Raw genomic sequence first — 17,772 nt, forward strand, 5'->3', positions numbered from 1 at the left:
GGGACCAAACTTCTGGCTAAGGTTGCCGTGGCGATCTGACCAGAAATGGGAGCGGGAACCTGTCAAAACCAGGTGTCCGCTGCCCTCCCCCTTAAAAATATGTGTCAGTGGAGGGAGGAGGATGCAAACAAATGGAACTTCCCCTTTTAGGTGAAGTCCCACTTTAATTAATTAACCACCTCTCGCCCACCGTATAGACAAATGATGGCGCAGTGGGGCTGCTCTTGTTCTGGAACTACGTCATATCATTGCGTCCAGCTTAGCTGCCATCGTGCGCCCACAGTGACATGCAGTGCAGCGTTTTTGGGCACCGTGTCCCATGGCTACCCATGTGATCGGCTGTGCCCAATCACAGCCGATCACACGTAAACAAGGAGATGCCGTTTATCAGCTCTCCTCGCCTCACACTGACAAGTGTGAGGAGAGGAGTGCTGATCAGCAACATCTCCTCACAGGGGAGACATATATAGGTAATTAGGGTACTGATCATTAGTGTGCTGATTCCAATGCAGTCCCAACAGTGCCCATCAGTGATGCCACTCTGTGCCCATCACTTACACCAGTCTGTGCCTATCAGCGAGGCCAATCTTTGCCCATCAGCGAGGCCAATCTGTGCCCTTTAGTGATGCCAATCAGTGCTGCCTTTTAGTGCCCATCAGTGCTGCCCATCCATGCCACCTATCATTGCGCATAGGTGCCACCTTTCAGTGCCCATCAGTGCCACCTATCAGTGCCCATCAGTGCCGCCTATCAGTGCTGCCTATCAGTTCTGCATATCAGTGTTATCTATCGGTGCCCATCAGTGCTGCATATTAGTGTCTCCTCGTCAGTGCCACCCCATCATTGCCCTTCATCAGTGCCGCCTCATCAGTGTTCATCAGTGCCACCTCATCAGTGCAGCCTATCAGTGCCCATTAGTGCAGCCTCATCAGCGCACATCAGTGAAGGAGAAAAAATGCTTATTTACAAAAAAATTAAAAGCCCAGCGGCGATTAAATGCCACCAAAATAAAGCTCTATGTATGGGAAGAAAATTATAAAAAATTCATGTGGATACAGTTTTGCATGACCGTGAAATTGTCATTCAAATTTTTCGACTGCACTGAAAGCTGAAAAGTGGCCTGGGCAGGAAGAGGGTGAAAGTGTCTGGTAGTGAGGAGGTTAACAGTGCTATATGTAATATGCAGCATGAAGGGGGTTAATACACTGATGCATTAGTGACCAGTGGCAGTTAATGAACAATATTGTACTGCATTAGTGGCAGTGGCACCAGTGTCAGTATTAAATAGCCCCTTTATGCAACAAGGAATTTGATAGTGTACCTAAAACAGAACATTTTGATGTTGCCAAGCAATTTTTTGTGGAAATCATATACAGTTGACAACATTTCACATTGGTTAGAAGGGAAAACTTGAAGAGCTTTAGATGAAAATACTACACACATGGGGACTTGACAAACAATTGGGTGTGGCCAATAAAGTTGGTTGTGCTTTATGGGTAATGGTTTATGGTGTTGCATCTTTCTCTTTATATTTTCTGTGTTTTAGACAAAACAGGACTATGTGGTACAGTGATGAAAGAGTCCCATTGTTTGTGTTAATTCTTGTATATAAAAGCCTAATCATTGGCGTCAATGAAAGCAGTTTACCTCAATGTTGGCATCAATGGGAGTAACATGAACCTCATCACTGGTGTCAATGAGAGCAGTATTAAACCTCAAACCTGCACTGGTGTTCAGTGGTTACTTAGGTGTTCACATGTTCTGTTCCTACACTGCTGCTCTACCTTGTCTTATTAGACATGAACTATGTTGTCACTGTTGGGTAGGAGGTCACTCTATCAGACAATGCTGGCATAATTAAAGTGATTGTAAAGTTTCATTTTTTCCCTTATAAAAATAACAAACATGTTATACTTACCTGCTCTGTTGCAGTGGATTTGCACAAAGCAGCCCAGATCCTCCTCTTCTTGGGTGCCTCTTCTGTGATCCTGGCCCCTCCCTCCTGTTCAATGCCCCCATAGCAGGCATCTTGCTATGGGGCCATCCGAGCAGAGTCACAGCTCTCTGCGTCCATTCAGACACAAAGCCCCAACCCGGCCCCGTCCCCTCTCTCTCCTGACTTGCTAGCTGACTTTGATTGACAGAAGCGGGAGCAAATGGCACTGCTGCTGTGTCTCAGCTAATCAGGAGGGAGAATCTCGGATGGCTGAGACACCCCTGGACAGAGAAGGACCTCAGGTAAATTTTAGGGGAGCTGAGGGGGGCTGTTGCATGCAGAAAGCGTTTTATCTTAATGGATAAAAAAAACCTTCTTTTGGAAAAAAAAAAAAAAACCTTCTGACTTTAGAACCCGTTTAAGTGCCCAGTGTTGGAACAGAGCATGTTCAAACACTTGACACCGGCTGTTGGATGCGGACACCGGATACGGACACTGTTCAAAGGTTTCCAGAATCTGTGACACTTGGTGACTATGCATATGCTTTGAAACTCAATCTTTCTAATAATATGCAGTTATGTTAAAGTGGTAGGAAACGTTGGAGACTGTTTGGATGCAGATAGATTTATCTGTGACTGGTCTGAGGCGTTTTGGCTGGTGGGGTATCGGACATCTGGACTAGAACTCCTTCATGTATATGGCTTAAGGGGGACGCACCTATATTGGAGGGCGATGCTACCGCCAACTAGTACCCTGACATATGGACTGAAGACCATATACCATATTATATAAAATAGAAAGAAAAAGATACAGACATCAGCAAGTGAGATGAGGCCTGTTCTCCTACTAGCTTATTGATGGTGTAGACACTAAGGGATACTCAATATACTCGCAGACCTACCACCATATAATGGGTCCCGATGCCTGCCCTGGAATACAGTTCTCCAGCCTGCCCTAAGCCCTTCTGGGGTTATTATCAGTGCATTTGTCTCTTCTGTCTTTTGGTGCCCTGAGGAAGCTATGAATTGCGAAAAACGTTGGCTTACCGGGGAGCGTCAGACTGCACTCACGTTTAGATCACTGACATACGTGGTATTCTATACTAGCGCCCTGTATAGAAGATAATTGTCTAAACTTTTTATTCCTGTATATGTTTATTTTTTGCTTTTTAAGTTGTTAATAAAGATGGAATTTTACTAAAATTTTGAATACTTGTAAGCATCCCTTCTTCATGGTGGCCGACATAGTCCCGCTTTCTCTTCATTTTTCTCTGTTAAAGCGGTAGTAAACTTGGGCAAACTGATAGTGAAAAAGAACATATCCACTGCACAATACTGTTTTATATAATCTCACCATGAAAATAAATCCCCTCATTTCCTTCTTACTATTTTACTGCTTATTTCTATTTGCATGTCTCCCTTCTGAAGAAGGGCACCATTGCTATTCTTCTCTTCTGAGTCTTACTTCCACCCTTTCTTTCGGAATGGCCAGAATCTCACGCTTGAGCATTGAGTGCTATCCAAGCCTCATTTTTGTTCTGGGATTACTATGGCAACGAAGTCCGGCATGTGTATGATTTGTTGAGCACGGGGCTGTATTTGTGGGATTTCAATGCCGCAGTGAGAGTAGATGATGGAGCCACGGCATTGGCCAGAACAGACTGACGGCACACAAAACATGCTGTAAATAGCCCCAGATATGCGCCTGCACTGTGACATCATAAAACTGCTACTGCTCTGGAAAAGGTTAGAAAAAATGTAGAAATAGCACTATGTAAATTGATTATTAATGATTTTAGGACAGAAAATGTATCATTTTGAGGTCACTACTACTTTAAGTGACACTTAAAAGTATTAGGTTTGCTGTTTAATGTGAAAGTCTATTGGATCATCAATAATAAACAATTGGCACTATATTTAAAGTTTACACAACATTACTTCAACAAAAAAATAAAAAGAACAAATAGGGACTGCTGCTGATCTCCTTCCTACAATTCTGGCTGCTTGGCTGTTATACTGACCCACCAAATCTAATACTTTCTGAGTCACTGACCTTAAATTAGTATGCTGATCAGGAAGACCTGAGAAATGTCAGACGCCATTACCTGCATACTTGTTCTCAGTCACAGAGTAAAAGTACTGAAGCAAGAGGGTCAACTTTACTGCCAGGGAATTAGCATTTTTAGAAGGAAAAATAAACAATAGCAGCCTCTATGTTTTCCTTATGACAGGTTTTCCTTAATGTTAAAACACAAACTCAAGCCGTTAAAACTGTATACATACTAAAACAAAATTTATGTATATGAATGCACACTTGAAGCAGATCCAAAACAGATTCTACATTCTTGTAGGATTGACACCATCAGCATGTTTGTGTTTCTTGCATTGAATCAGCAATAGATAAGACAGATTTAAGCCTAACTCCAGCCATTTTTTTTTATACAGTGAGTAAGAGTCAGAACTTCTGTCATATTTTATTACTGTCCGTGTCCTCATTGGGAGATTTCCCTTCCTTTTTCTGTTCCCGGATGTTATTTATAGACCCAAGCAAAAGGGGTTACAATGAAAAAGATGGAATATAGATTTTGTAGGTTAAATGCAATCATTTATGTATGCAATCATAATGATTAATCTTATACATTTTCAGCAATAGTCAGGCTTTAGCTGTTTGCATTATTAGACTATTAGCAACAGCATATATAAGAAATGGGTGTCTGACGAAATAAAAAATACATGAAGAATAAAGGGCACAATGTTTAGAAAGCAAATTGAATAATTTTCCATTTTACTTAAAGTTCCTTATGCCCTATCCACACCATTACCACAATGCCTTGCAAGGCACCAGCTCTGCGTGTGGTGCATTGCAGTGTAATTCATTGTAAATAGCACCCCAAGGCACTGTACAGCAGAGGGCAATGCACCACAATGTACATACTGTGTTCTGTTTTGTGCTGCATTGCTTAAACAATGGTTCATGTACATTTTTGATCTGTTGCATGTGTTGGAGGTCCGTTTATAATGAATGTGCTGCCTCAACACAATGCAAGTTAACACACAACATAATGTGCATTTATTTACACACGCGTTAAAGCAAGGATCACTAAAGCGAAGGCTAAATAGAGTCTTAAAATGTTAGGCAACCATGGGTGGAAGGAAAGAAAATTGCTTGATTTTCCCATCAACACAGTCAGTGTTGATGATGGGGGAGTGCCTCTCGCAGAACTATTGTATTTTGCTGGCAGGGAGGGGCCTTCACGGGTGGCAAAATACAATGATTATTGCTAGCTATAGTCTCTGGCAGTAATCGTATGCGGAAAAATCTAACTGGATGTACCCAAGTCAATTGATGAATTGACTTGGGTACAATCAGCCTGCCCATACTTGGATCGAAACTCGTCCGATCCCTGTTGAACTGGCCGAAGTTTGATCCATGTATGGCTGGCTTTAGGAAAGGGTCAAAACCTGTATCTGATTATTTTTTTTTGCATGTATTCCACCAGGGTAGTTTCCCTTTATTTCCTGCCATAAAAAATAGGAAAAGAGAGACAATCTCTTCAAAATAAACATGATTCCCATCTCAAACAATTGTCACGGGCACAGATGTTCCCATTTCAAAATCTTCCCACACATCTTGCCCTAGTAACCACTCAAAACCTTTGGATTTTTTCTCAATTTCTGTCTCATTGGCAATGGTCACCTGGTTAAATAGAGGGATACATTTTTCCAATTCTATTCAAAACAAAAATGTATTTGCATACACTATAACATTCAGCAATGTGTGAGAGGGAGTAAAACCAGTCAATTATTTGTCATAGCAACCCTGTATATATATATATATATATATATATATATATATATATAAAACCATCTCATATCATATATATATATATATATATATATATATATATATATATATATATATATATATATATAACCATCTCACATAATTCACCAGAAGGACTCACCCATCGTTAAAGGCCACCTAATTGTCAAATAACTGAGACTGAAAGAGTCAGTTTTATGGTGGCCTTACCAACTAGTGTATGTGGAGTTTGGCCAATGAAAAACTATTTCTATTGTCCCTTACAGGATTAAAAAGTCAAGAGCTCTGAGCATGTGGATCTATCTAATTTTACAAAAAGGACTGAGTACAGTTGAGGTATCAGAATATAAAGCTACCCATGGCTATGACATCAGGACAATGATTCTATGTCCATTGGTTTTGTGCACAGCCATCAGTAGACTACTTTTGAAAGAAATACTCATATTAAATGGGCAAGTCAGGAAACCTGTCCTGATCCTTGTCTTTTCAACCAGGGGATGGGGAAGAATCTCAGATCTTATTGTGTCTGTGCTTATGTGCAATTTCAGGGTGGAGCAGCAGAGGTGGTAATTAAACCATTCTGTACCTGCAGAGTCCCAGTACACTTTCTGGTTATCTAGTCTATTTTACCTGAGAAAAGCAGTGCTAATAACATATACCTGTGCTATTCATCTTGTTCCCTTTCCTTCGATTTTACTTAAACACCAACTTTTGGCTACGGACTGCTGACAGGCTGGAATTAATTTATGGCATTCTTATTTTTACTGCACATCCTACTACCCTCTGATATCTATTGGCAGTTTAAGATAATAGGTATATTGTATATTTGTGAAAATACCCAATGCATATATAGACATCTTCATGTGGTATTGATAACAACATAAATAAAAATAGCTGTAATTATTAGCAGACTTGCTTAGCAATGGCTAGTACAAATTACTTCAGTTATTTGGTTCAGTAATAAATGCTTAATGAGAAAAAACTGACATTTTTTGTCCTTGTTTCATCAACTTCTTCTTTACTTCTTATCTCCTCCTCCATCATCACCTTTCCTGCCTTCTTTCTCTTTCCCTAGTTTTTGCAATTTCTTTTAATTGCTTCCTTTTCACCATTCTACTCTGGAGTGCAGACCTTATAACTCAAACACAGAGGTCTTATCAACTCATCAAGACAATGTTATGTTGGTTAATACTCTAACATTTACCTAAATCTAAATACCAGGCAGACATAAAAGACACAGATTAATACAGCTCTATATTTATTAATATATCATTAAAGCGTAACTCCACTTTTGTTGAGAAAAAAACACCCCCCTCTGGGTGATCTATGTACATTACATGGATTTTAACATGTACATTACATGGATTTTGCAGATTTCTTCATTTTGTTATTCTGAACAAATGCCTGTGTTTGTCTGTATCCATGTAGTGAGTCTAATAGGGGTTGGATTCCTAAGTATTAATAAGCTGTGCACCTGCAGGGCTCTAATGAGGAAAGCTGCTGGGCCTGCAGCCCTTTAGCCGTGATTTACTACTGGAAGTTTCTGACCAAAAATAAAATGATTTGTTGCAGGGGATGCCTGAAATGACTTGTACCTTAGTGAAGACTTCTGGGAAAATCAGTGAGCCAATTACAGAAGCAGGAATAGTCGTTTCTGGGAGGTGTTCTGTACACATTCTGTGTACAGAACACCTCCAGGTAGCTATATTTCATTGCATTTTCAGAAAATTACAGAGCTGCAGATTGAAAAGGAAAGGTAATTTGTAATACTATTCAATTACAATATGACTTGTGTAACAATTGTATACGCTACAGTATATATACAGTATACGCTACTGTATATTATTTTTTCTTTATTTGCTATTTTATTTTTACCATGAAAGTGGAGTTACCCTTTAAATGTATTGGCAGTAAAAGTATATATTTCTTGACTGGCAGCAACCTCTTTCAGGCACTTCACAGCAGTAACAAAGGAAAGAGTAGTAAAAAAAGCCAAATCATTTAATGTGCTGACAAGAAAAATGCTGAAAGGAGGAGATAGCAGAGTGACAGGTTAGTATGCTGATTATCATTTACTGCCCAATTATATGCTGAGGAAGGGACAAGGCCTTTAAATGTAACTTAACTGGGGCAGAAAAATATCAGGGCTTTTGCCCTGCCAGACTGGGCGGTGCTGCCATAGCTTTGTAAATCTCATAACCTTATACACAGAAATACTAATCCTCTGCCAGCTGTTTGTCTACAGCTCACCTTCAAAACTGCAAACATTGTGACATTATGAGTAGACTTACTCCTTAAGAGTTACATTAAATGAAAACTAAGACTTGCCCATGGCAACCACTCCATTTCTGTTCTCATTTTATTAAAGACTATTGTAATTATTCCGTCCTTCTCTCTCGCTTCCCCCACACTCCCTTCCTTCTCTGTTTTCATTCTCTTTCTCTATCTCTACTTTCTGTATCTCCCTAGACCTCCACGTCTCACACGTTAGTCTTGCCTCCTACTCGTTGTGCTAATCGCACAATCCTCTAGTGAAGCATTTTCCTTGCAGACTATATTTTGTATTCATTTTATGCATAATAGTCTTGATAAGTGACAAGTGTAAAGTAAGCGTAAATTTCTACTCTAATGTTATACCACCAGACTGTGTGACTTTCAGGGGTTAGTAGATGTGGTCAGAATAAAGCCCTGTCCTTAGTCCTGACTGAGGCCACCCATGCCTGTGCATGTTCAGACAATGGCACCACTAAGGCCTGAAGCAGGGGACTGGAAACCTTTAGCAATTTGGGGGGGGGGGGGGGGGAGGCTAAAAAATAAATAATACTTCACTCAAATTTAACCACTTAAGCCCCGGAAGATTTTACCCTCTTCCTGACCAGGGCCTATTTTGCGATTCGGCACTGCGTGACTTTAACGGACAATTGCGCGGTCGTGTGACGCTGTACCTAAACAAATTTGATGTCCTTTTTTTTCCCACAAACAGAGCTTTCTTTTGGTGGTATTTTATCACATGCGCTATAAACAAAAAAAGAGCGTCAATTTTGCAAAAATAACAATATTTTTCACATTTTTTTTATATGAAATTCCCCAAAAAAAATATGTAAAAATCAACATTTTTTAACATTTTCAGCCAATTTGTTTTATGCTATATATGTTTGGTAAAAAAGAAAACGCAAAAAGCGTGTTTTGATTGGTTTGCGCAAAAGTTATCGCGTTTACTAACAAAGGGAAAGATTTTTGTCATTTTTGTTGTTTTTTTTACGCATAATGGCGGCGAGCTGCGATTTTTTTTTTGCGGTACTGCGACATTGCGGCGGACAGATCGGACCCTTGACTGACATTTTTGACACTTTTGGGGTTACCAGTGACATTTCTACAGTAATCAGTGCCATACATATGCACTGTTACTGTAAAATTACACTGGCAGTGATGGGGTTAAGTTTTTTGAGAGGGAGGGGTGGTGTGTGTCCCTAGGGGCGTGATTCTAACTGTGATTGGCTGTGGCTTGAGCTGTAGGAACAGTGATCAACGGTCCTACATAGTAGAACTGTATGATCACTGTTTCTACACAGGGGAGAATGACAGGCGCTTGTTTACACTAGCCGCCTGCCTTTCTCCCTCTGCAGCGACGATCGCCGAGTGACCGGCGGACATCGGGTCCGCCGGTCACATGCGCGGGGGGGTCCGTGACCACGCCTCCAGGGGTGCGCACTCACTCCCTAGACCCTCACAGGCTAGTGACGTAGATCTACGTCACTTTGCCTGTGAGGGGCTGACTGCCGACATAAATAATCGTATGGCAGTCGGCAAGTGGTTAAGTACGCTAAAGAAAGTGTACCATGCAAAGTGTGTCATTATGTTGCAGCAATAAGTTTGACATGGTAAAAGGTGGATTTTAGTAAAGGTCATGGTTTATTTGTAATACCTTTTTACACCTTTCAGCAGTGTCTTCCTTTACGTCTCTTGGCATTCATTCACATGCCAAAGGAAGGTGGTACTAGGAGACATCACTCATGCTGTGGACACAGGTCTGAATGGGAAGCAGGTTGCTATATAGTGCCTAGCATGTATCACTGACAGTGGACCCCAATCTGATTCCCAACATACTGTATCTGATTAGTACAGGCTTAGGGGACCTATGCCCCCTGACCCAACCCCAGCTCTCCTCTGCTTTGGTGTGATTCATACTTAATGATGACAGAGGTCTGTGTGATAACCAGCACATCTAAGACTCACAAATACACGTCATTGCTCAGGTAACATCATTTAGAATGGTATAAGCATTTAGAAAATCACTAGTATTGCTAGCTAACATCAGCGGTATTTTAATTGTATATGTTATCAATGTATGGCATCATAAATCCTCTTCAATCTGCTCTGAGCAACTCCCATTACTATGTACTTTTATCCGTGAACTCATGTATAAGTTTCCTTGAAATGATTTCCCCCAATAGAAATATGGTTACATGTGTAGTAAATCTTCAGGTACACAAAACAAAGCTGTCAAAAGCTGCCTGCAGACTAAGAACATTTTGCCAACTCGATTTTTGGATGAATGAAGCCATTCTTGCACATACAGTTCCTTGCTAATCTGCCCAAAGCCTCAGCAATAATGAACAAAATAGGCTTTTTGGTACTGCTTTGTTAGCAAAATTCAATAGCAAATAACTCTAAGGTTACATTTGTTTTTCTTTAGCTCTTTCCCCTTAATGTGTCTTGCAAACAGAGCGTAATTCAAGAGCATAGCTGACTGTAAAGGTGTACAACAGCAATTTTTGCAATGACAGTGCAGAGAGGGGATATGAGATCTGTGTGCTAATGAGCTGACACTGCAGAGGCTGAGGAGATGTAGTGGAATGCACTACAACAGCACAGCATAAAAACACAAGCGGGCTCTTTCAATAAAATTTGATCTAAGCAACCTTAACATAATCCACATTAATTCTGGCACTGTCACCAAGTTGTTATCTGCAGTGAAACGCCTTATCTATTGCACTGCAATTATTCACTTAGGCCAGTCTATATTTGTCTCATGCATCTACTGCATCTTGATTGTCAGTAAATGACATCAATGTACAATATTGGCAAAATAATGTGTCTTCATAAACAAACAGTCTAGCAGATATGAGAATAGGTTGTCATCATTATGGAGCGCACGAATGTGGGTTTTGGAATGTACATTTGTGTGGATTTGTGTTTATGCGTACATGGGAATTTCAGTAGAAAGATAGATCAAATATAAAAATTTAGATGGATAGATTTATATATAACTTTATTTCATAACAGTGTATAAGTAATGTTGCAGAAAAACCAACAGCAGCTTATGTAAAGCAGATAAAATCAGGTCGATTAGTTAAAGCGGATTTTGATTGGTTGCAGCTCATTACCGCACATCACTGATCTCTCTTTTTTTTTTTTTAAATGAGTCCTATATTGTTTTAAAAGATATAAAACTCCGCGCTAATGTTCTAATTGGATAAAAAGGAGGAGGATATATAAAAATATATATATATAAATATATAAGAAGTGTATAATACGTTGATAAATAGTGAATGATAAAATATAGGCTGCAGCCTCCCTAAATTATAGTCCGGAGACTATATGTGAATATGTGAATGGCGCCAACACCCTACCCTTTCATCACTATATTGTTTTAAGCTTGTTTGGCATGCTTATGGCAATACATCTGATAGCATTCCCTTTTTCATATTTGGGACCTTTGTTTGATTCCCATTGTCCTCGAAGCAGGTAATGCTTATCTGCATGAATTTTATGTGCTGTGCCAAAGACCTGCTAGAGACCTTCAGGCTTTCTTTGGCAATCCTAAAACATGGTTCAGTAGGCTACTCCTGCATTGACTCTACTGATGTATGACCTGTGAAAGTGAAGTGTTAGCTCATTTGGAGGCAAGGATTGATGTAAATTATTCCATATTGCAATTTGCTGGAGAAAAAATATCTATATAAATGAGTATAAAACCCTAAAAATGCCTTTTAGGTCTCTCCTTGGAGTAATTATGGCGAGGTATTTTGGGGAGAAATTTTAGGCCCCTTAATACATCATATACTATTATTATCAAGAAGCCAACATGGCCTTTAAGTACAAGCTTATAACATACAAAGCTTGATCTCTTTACAAAGAACTAAGAACGCATCCAGCACTAAAATGGAATCAGAGCTGCTTACTCTGGGACAGCTGCAGGACTTTCTTGGCTTCATCTCATTACTTTGGACACAGGAGCCCTCTAAATCTTGAGAGCAGCATTTTCTCTAGCAGGCTTAAATTGAACAAACTACATCATTTTGGGGGCCCTGTCAATCACTTTTAAGTGACCTTCCTCTAGTAAAGGCAAAATGCTTCTCTGTTTCCCTCTTAAGAAAAGGCATTAAGTAGGACAAATGATTTTATGCGTTAGAAATTCACAGTGTACAATTAAGGGTGGTATCTTGAAACTCGTTTTTTTTTCTAAATAAATAAAGTTTACCATACTAGGAGACTGCATGCTGGGTTGTCCTTTTACTTTCTGCTTTTAAAAAGTAAAAGCTTTCTGACATTTGGAAATTAATGCTTTTCATTCTTCAAAGCACACACTTTGACACCATGAAAGCTTTGTATGGCTGTAACCCTTAGCGGTCACATGCCTTGGCCTGTTTTATGCTTTAAAATTAATAAACACTGTTATCTTTTTTTTCAAGCCTAACCAAATGCATCCCATAAAATTTACAGTATCCCGAGTTAATGTTTAATACGCCACTGTTAATAATTTAATAATCATTGTTATCCTGCTGGTTTCTGCTTTTGCTAAAGCTACACTTAAATATCTTTCCATCACTTACACTTGCAAACTAGTGTGGAATTGCCTTGTGTAATTTCCTTTATTTCCATAGCGAAATATTGTTGATTGAAATCAATTACTGACAACTAAGTGTAAAGGCTTTGTGCATTTAAATTTAATCCATTCATTGATATTTGCGAAATGGTGTTAGAAAGCCAACCTCTTGAAGGGATTACTTTGATTAAGGATTAAGGAATGTAAGTGTTTGATTGAAATGACATTCATTGAGGAAAAAAGAGCAATAGACTGCAAATTGTGTAGGCGTTCTGTGCATGTTTGAACTTTTAAAGAACTTTTTTTTTTATGTATTAGTTAAATACTTGTGTTTTATCAACTGGTGAGAGCTCTGGACGTTGTAAGGGGTTCATTTAGGAATTAGGACACTGAAATATTTTTGATAATGCTTACAGCTGTAAGATGTTAGTATTTGAAGTGCTTCAATAACATAAATGCACACACTTTCAATATTATGTAAAAAAAAAAAAGCTCAAAACATAAAACAACACACATTATAAAAGAGCAATCGAGAATTTGGCATAGATTATTTTGTTTTTAAAGTCATTCAGAATGATTTAAAGGTATAAAATCCAATGAACAATGAGTAATAAATTAAGGCAGCCAATCAGCACTAACTTGGTAAATAAACTTGATGGCTTATTACACTGATTTATGTGCATGGCTCAGTTTTAATTTTAAAATCAGAGTAGGTAAATGTGTAATTAATGCATCCTCTAATAAAAACAGTCCCTCTGGTCTACTAAAAAGAATCTTAAGGTACAAAAATCTGCATGTTGCTATTCCACATTTTGCTGAATTCAGTTTTGGACTGGGTAACAGTTGTCTATAAACATACAGATTTTTTTTTTTACAATAGAAACCGTGATATAAATTTGCTCCTGAGAGACTGTATTCAGCAGCACTTCACACATATTTTTCCCCAGCATACTTATTATTTTATGTGGCCCACAGAAGCATATCAAGCCCTGCAAAGAAGAGCTCATTAAATGCTATGCTATAAACCACAAGGTCCTGGTTTTCCTTACATTTGGATCATTCATTAGTATAGTCTTTAGAACCATGCCCTCATGCACTGAAATTTTTGCAAGCTATAACAGAATGTCCAGTTCCCCTGTGTATGCTATTGCAAATTCAGGCTTTGTAAATGCTGCATTTGATGCGTTCACATCACAAGTCATGCCTATATTACACTACACAGAAGGGAAGAAAGACAAGTGAGAGATAGGAAAAAAAAAAAAAAAACTGTGTGTGCGTGTGTGTGTCGGGGGGGGGGGGGGAGGGAGAAGGGGAGACAGCAATAAGAGAGAAGCGGAGACTAGGGGAAATTTAGAAGACAGAATACAAGAGAGATGAATACAGAGAGGCATAAAGAGAAGGAGATCTTAATCTTAAAAGACAGTAAGAAGGTGGAATAAATAAAAATAGAGTGTAAGAAGAAACACAGCTAGAAAGAGAGAAGTAGCAACAGGAAAAAAGAGGAATGAGAGAGAGAGAAAAGGAAAGAGAGGAGAGAGGCAGAGGAGTGGGGGGTAATGGGGAAGAAAGAGAAAGAATGGGGGGGGGGAGAGAAGAGAGAGAGATGCGGGGGGTAATGAGAAAGAAAAAGAGCAAGACATAAAGGGGAAGGAGTGGGGGGAAAATGAGAGAAAGATATATACAGAAAGAGAGAGAAAGAGAGAGGGGGAGAGATAGAGAGATAGATATAGAGAGGGTAAGAGATAGAGGGGGAGAGAGAGAGGGGGGGGGAGATATAGAGTTAGATATAAAGAGAGGGGGAGAGATATAGGAAGAGAGAAGGGGCTAGATATAGGGAGAGGGGATAGATAAAGAAAGAGAGAGAGAAAGGGGGAGATAGAGAGATAGATATAGAGAGAGGGGAGAGATATAGGAAGAAAGAGAGGGGGAGAGATAGATATAGTGAGAGGCTGAGAGATAAAGGAAGAGAGAGGGGGGGAGCGATAGATATAGAGAGAGGGGGGAGATGGAGGAAGAGAGAGGGGGGAGATAGATATAGAGAGAGGGGGGGAGTTGGAGGAAGAGAGAGAGGGGGAAGAGAGATAGATATAGAGAGAGGGGAGGGATATAGGAAGAGAGGGGGGATATAGATATAGAGAGAGGGGAGAGATAGAGGAAGAGAGAGGGAGAGAGAGGGGGGAGAGATAGATATAGAGAGAGGGGAGAGACATAGGAAGAGAGAGGGGGGAGATAGATATAGAGAGAGGAGGAGAGATATAGAAAGAAAGAGGGGGGAGATAGATATATTGAGAGGGGAGAGATATAGGAAGAGAAAGGGGGGGGTGGATAGATATAGAGAGAGGAAATAGATAGAGGAAGAGAGAGTGATAGAGAGGGGGGAGAGATATATATAGAGAGAGGGGAGAGACATAGGAAGAGAGAGAGGAGGTGGGGAGATAGATATAGAGAGAGGGGGGGAGAGATAGAGAGATAGATATAGAGAGAGGGGAGAGACATAGGAAGAGATAGAGGAGGTGGGGAGATAGATATAGAGAGAGGGGGAGAGATAGAGAGATAGATATAGAGAGAGGGGAGAGACATAGGAAGAGAGGAGGTGGGGAGGTAGATATAGAGAGAGGGGGAGAGATAGAAAGAGAAGGGGGGGGGAGAAAAAGAGAGCGAGAGAGGGGGGCAGAGAAAGAGAGATAGAGAGAGAGAGATTGGCTTCTTCTTCTCTGCAGTCTATGATTTGAATGCTCCTCATTAAAAACAAGTAAAACTTAGATCTATAGCATAGAAAAGATGTAAGTAGTAGTCTCTTCTTCAACAAGTCTACACTATATATAGAATCACATTTCTATACACTGACATCACATTTTAACCACCACTTCATGTAAGTTTTCCTAATTTCACCAAATTTCAATGTAATATTTGTTGATAGGCTTGGGAAAACAGTGTACACATAACATTGTCATTCAAAAAATGCATTTTCAGCATAGAAAAAGCACGTCATGCATTCCATGGGTATAAACTTATCCTACATACAATTGCTTTAGTGACTGGATGCCACCGGAGGACGAGGTACTCACATGCATTTGTCACTGAGAAACTGTTGGATGAGTCTAAGTGATCTACATGGTGGAACAGCTGGAAGGGCCTCTCTGTGTTATTTTGGTTGGTGTTGTGCAGCTGCACAGCAAATAAAAATGCACTGTGTTCCTGAATTGTATTTTTCATGAAAAGCCCACCTATTAAAACACAAAAGAAGAGACCAATGTAGAAGGCAGGGAGCAGATAACAATAAAAGTAATAATAGCCCTAACAGCAAACCTTGTATTTATGTTACATGACGCCCAGTATAGCATGAAAGAATTTGATACAACAGTTTATGCATTTTTTTAACCCTTTGGCTACCTTCCATGCCCTGGCCCCTTAAGACATGAATTACCTCTAAGCCCCAGCAGTGTTTAATTCTGCTGTAGTGTTTCTGTCTTTTTCTTTTAATACAATTTGCTGACTCCAGTTCTTTTACAGCTTCCATCAAGACCAAGACCGGCAAAGCTATTCAGCAAGGAGCAAGACGTATGTGAATGGAAGACTGTTTCTTTACATACTGCCCTTTATCCCTACATTCAGACTACAAAGAACATGTAATGCCCCCTGCCAATGAAAGCTGAAAAAGCAGAGTGCCCATGAATGGGGGTGAGCATTGCTTCACACAAGTCTAGTCTAACTTTTCTGCAGTGTGCTGAATCAAATTGATGCTCTGTGCATCCCATAGGCAGCAGAGACCACTGCAAACCCTTTCCTACTTTGATACAAAGCTGCATTGACTCAGTCTATTGTACTGACATCATATATCTTAATCTGGGCTTTATCTGCATTATGCATGCAGTGCTTTCAGTTATGTCATCCTGAAACATGCAAACATGGAGGGTGCATTCTGCATTTTGGGGTGATTTACATCTTGCAGACAGGGTTCCCTTGAGTATAGAGAACTTAGACTAGAGGCTCAGCTGTGATGGTGGTGAGGTGAAATGTCAATGAGCCCCCCCTGCAATCATCCTAAAAAAAAACAATGCATGCTTCTGCAGCATCATCATCATCTTCATTAGCAGCAGCATCAGCATCAGCAGCAGCAGCGACTTACCAATATTGATGGTGTTAGGGAATCCTCCGAAGCTCTTCCCTGCCAGGCTCAGCAGCAGAAGGCAGACAGTCCGGATCAGGTTTTGCCCCATTTTCAAAGCCTTCCAAAAAATGCAATTTCTAAAACGAAACTGACAGAGCCCCGGCTGGGATGGAGCAGCAGTGCCCTCGCCTCGTCTGATTACAGCACCCTGGACAGTTCCATTGGCTGCGATCTACAAATCACACAAGCCGAGGACTTTTCCCAAAGATGGAGGTAGTGGAAAGAGAAAAGGAACGAGATGAGATGAATAAGGCTCTTCCAATTGGACCAGCAGGGGGGCTATTGATCAAACTTGATCTGACGTGGAGTTAAAGCAGCATCGCTGTGCTCAGCCTCACTGCAGCCCCGACAAGCACTGCAAAGCACAAGCTCTGCATTAGTCTGCCCAGATCCGATCAATAGGAGCACACCAGGCTCACGTGGATGCCGGGCTAACCCATTCATGGCTGGACAGCCCCAAAATCATCCATAGACAATCATAAGACTGAGCTTCTCTAATCATCCCTACCAAGGTCCCAGCCTGCCTTGTCAGCTCTACACTCCCATTCTGCTCTATACTTCTCTCATCATTACAAAGCATCAACAGGACCTAGAACATAAAACAATAGCTTGCTGCTCCTGAATTTGTTTTCTTTCTTTCACACTTTTCTCCATTTATTTTATCCTGGCGATCCTGCCATTAACATACTTTCTGTTTTAGGCTGCTCATGTAAGGATCCAAATCTGGCTGATCCATCCATGTTTGGGGAGGGTGGTTGTACAGAGGTTGATCTACCTATAGACTTCTGTACAAGCACCCTGTCTGATTTTTGATGCTGGATCAGCACTACTGACTATCGCCCAATTATTGTATTTTCTCCATTTATTGTATCCTGGCGATCCTGCCATTAACATACTTTCTGTTTTAAGCTGCCCATTTAAGGATCGAAATCTGGCTGATCCATCCATGTTTGGGGAGGGTGGTTGTACAGAGGTTGATAGACTTCTGTACAAGCACCCTGTTCAATATTTGCT

The 17,772-nt window shown here is 40.3% G+C and overlaps 1 protein-coding gene across 5 annotated transcripts in view; it reads right to left on the reverse strand.

Annotated features, from left to right (window-relative positions):
* The window catches only part of GRIA3 (glutamate ionotropic receptor AMPA type subunit 3), a 427,883-nt gene extending 410,697 nt beyond the window's left edge, over window positions 1–17,186 (reverse strand). For 3 of the 5 annotated variants that reach the window (XR_014225478.1, XM_082263156.1, XM_082263157.1), the window contains exons 1-2: window positions 16,717–17,186; window positions 15,656–15,814 (exon numbers count right to left, since the gene is read on the reverse strand). Coding sequence is in view for 4 of the 5 variants with exons in the window: in XM_082263156.1 (XP_082119282.1) it covers window positions 15,656–15,814; window positions 16,717–16,807 (250 nt within the window). In the remaining variant the exon portion in view is untranslated. The remainder of the gene's footprint in view (window positions 1–15,655; window positions 15,815–16,716) is intronic. The other 2 variants (XM_082263155.1, XM_082263154.1) reach the window with 2 other exon arrangements.
* Between the last annotated feature and the right edge of the window lie 586 nt (window positions 17,187–17,772).

The sequence above is a fragment of the Pelophylax lessonae genome (genome assembly GCF_965119305.1).
Source record: "Pelophylax lessonae genome assembly, chromosome: 7".
In the NCBI taxonomy this organism is placed as follows: domain Eukaryota; kingdom Metazoa; phylum Chordata; class Amphibia; order Anura; family Ranidae; genus Pelophylax; species Pelophylax lessonae.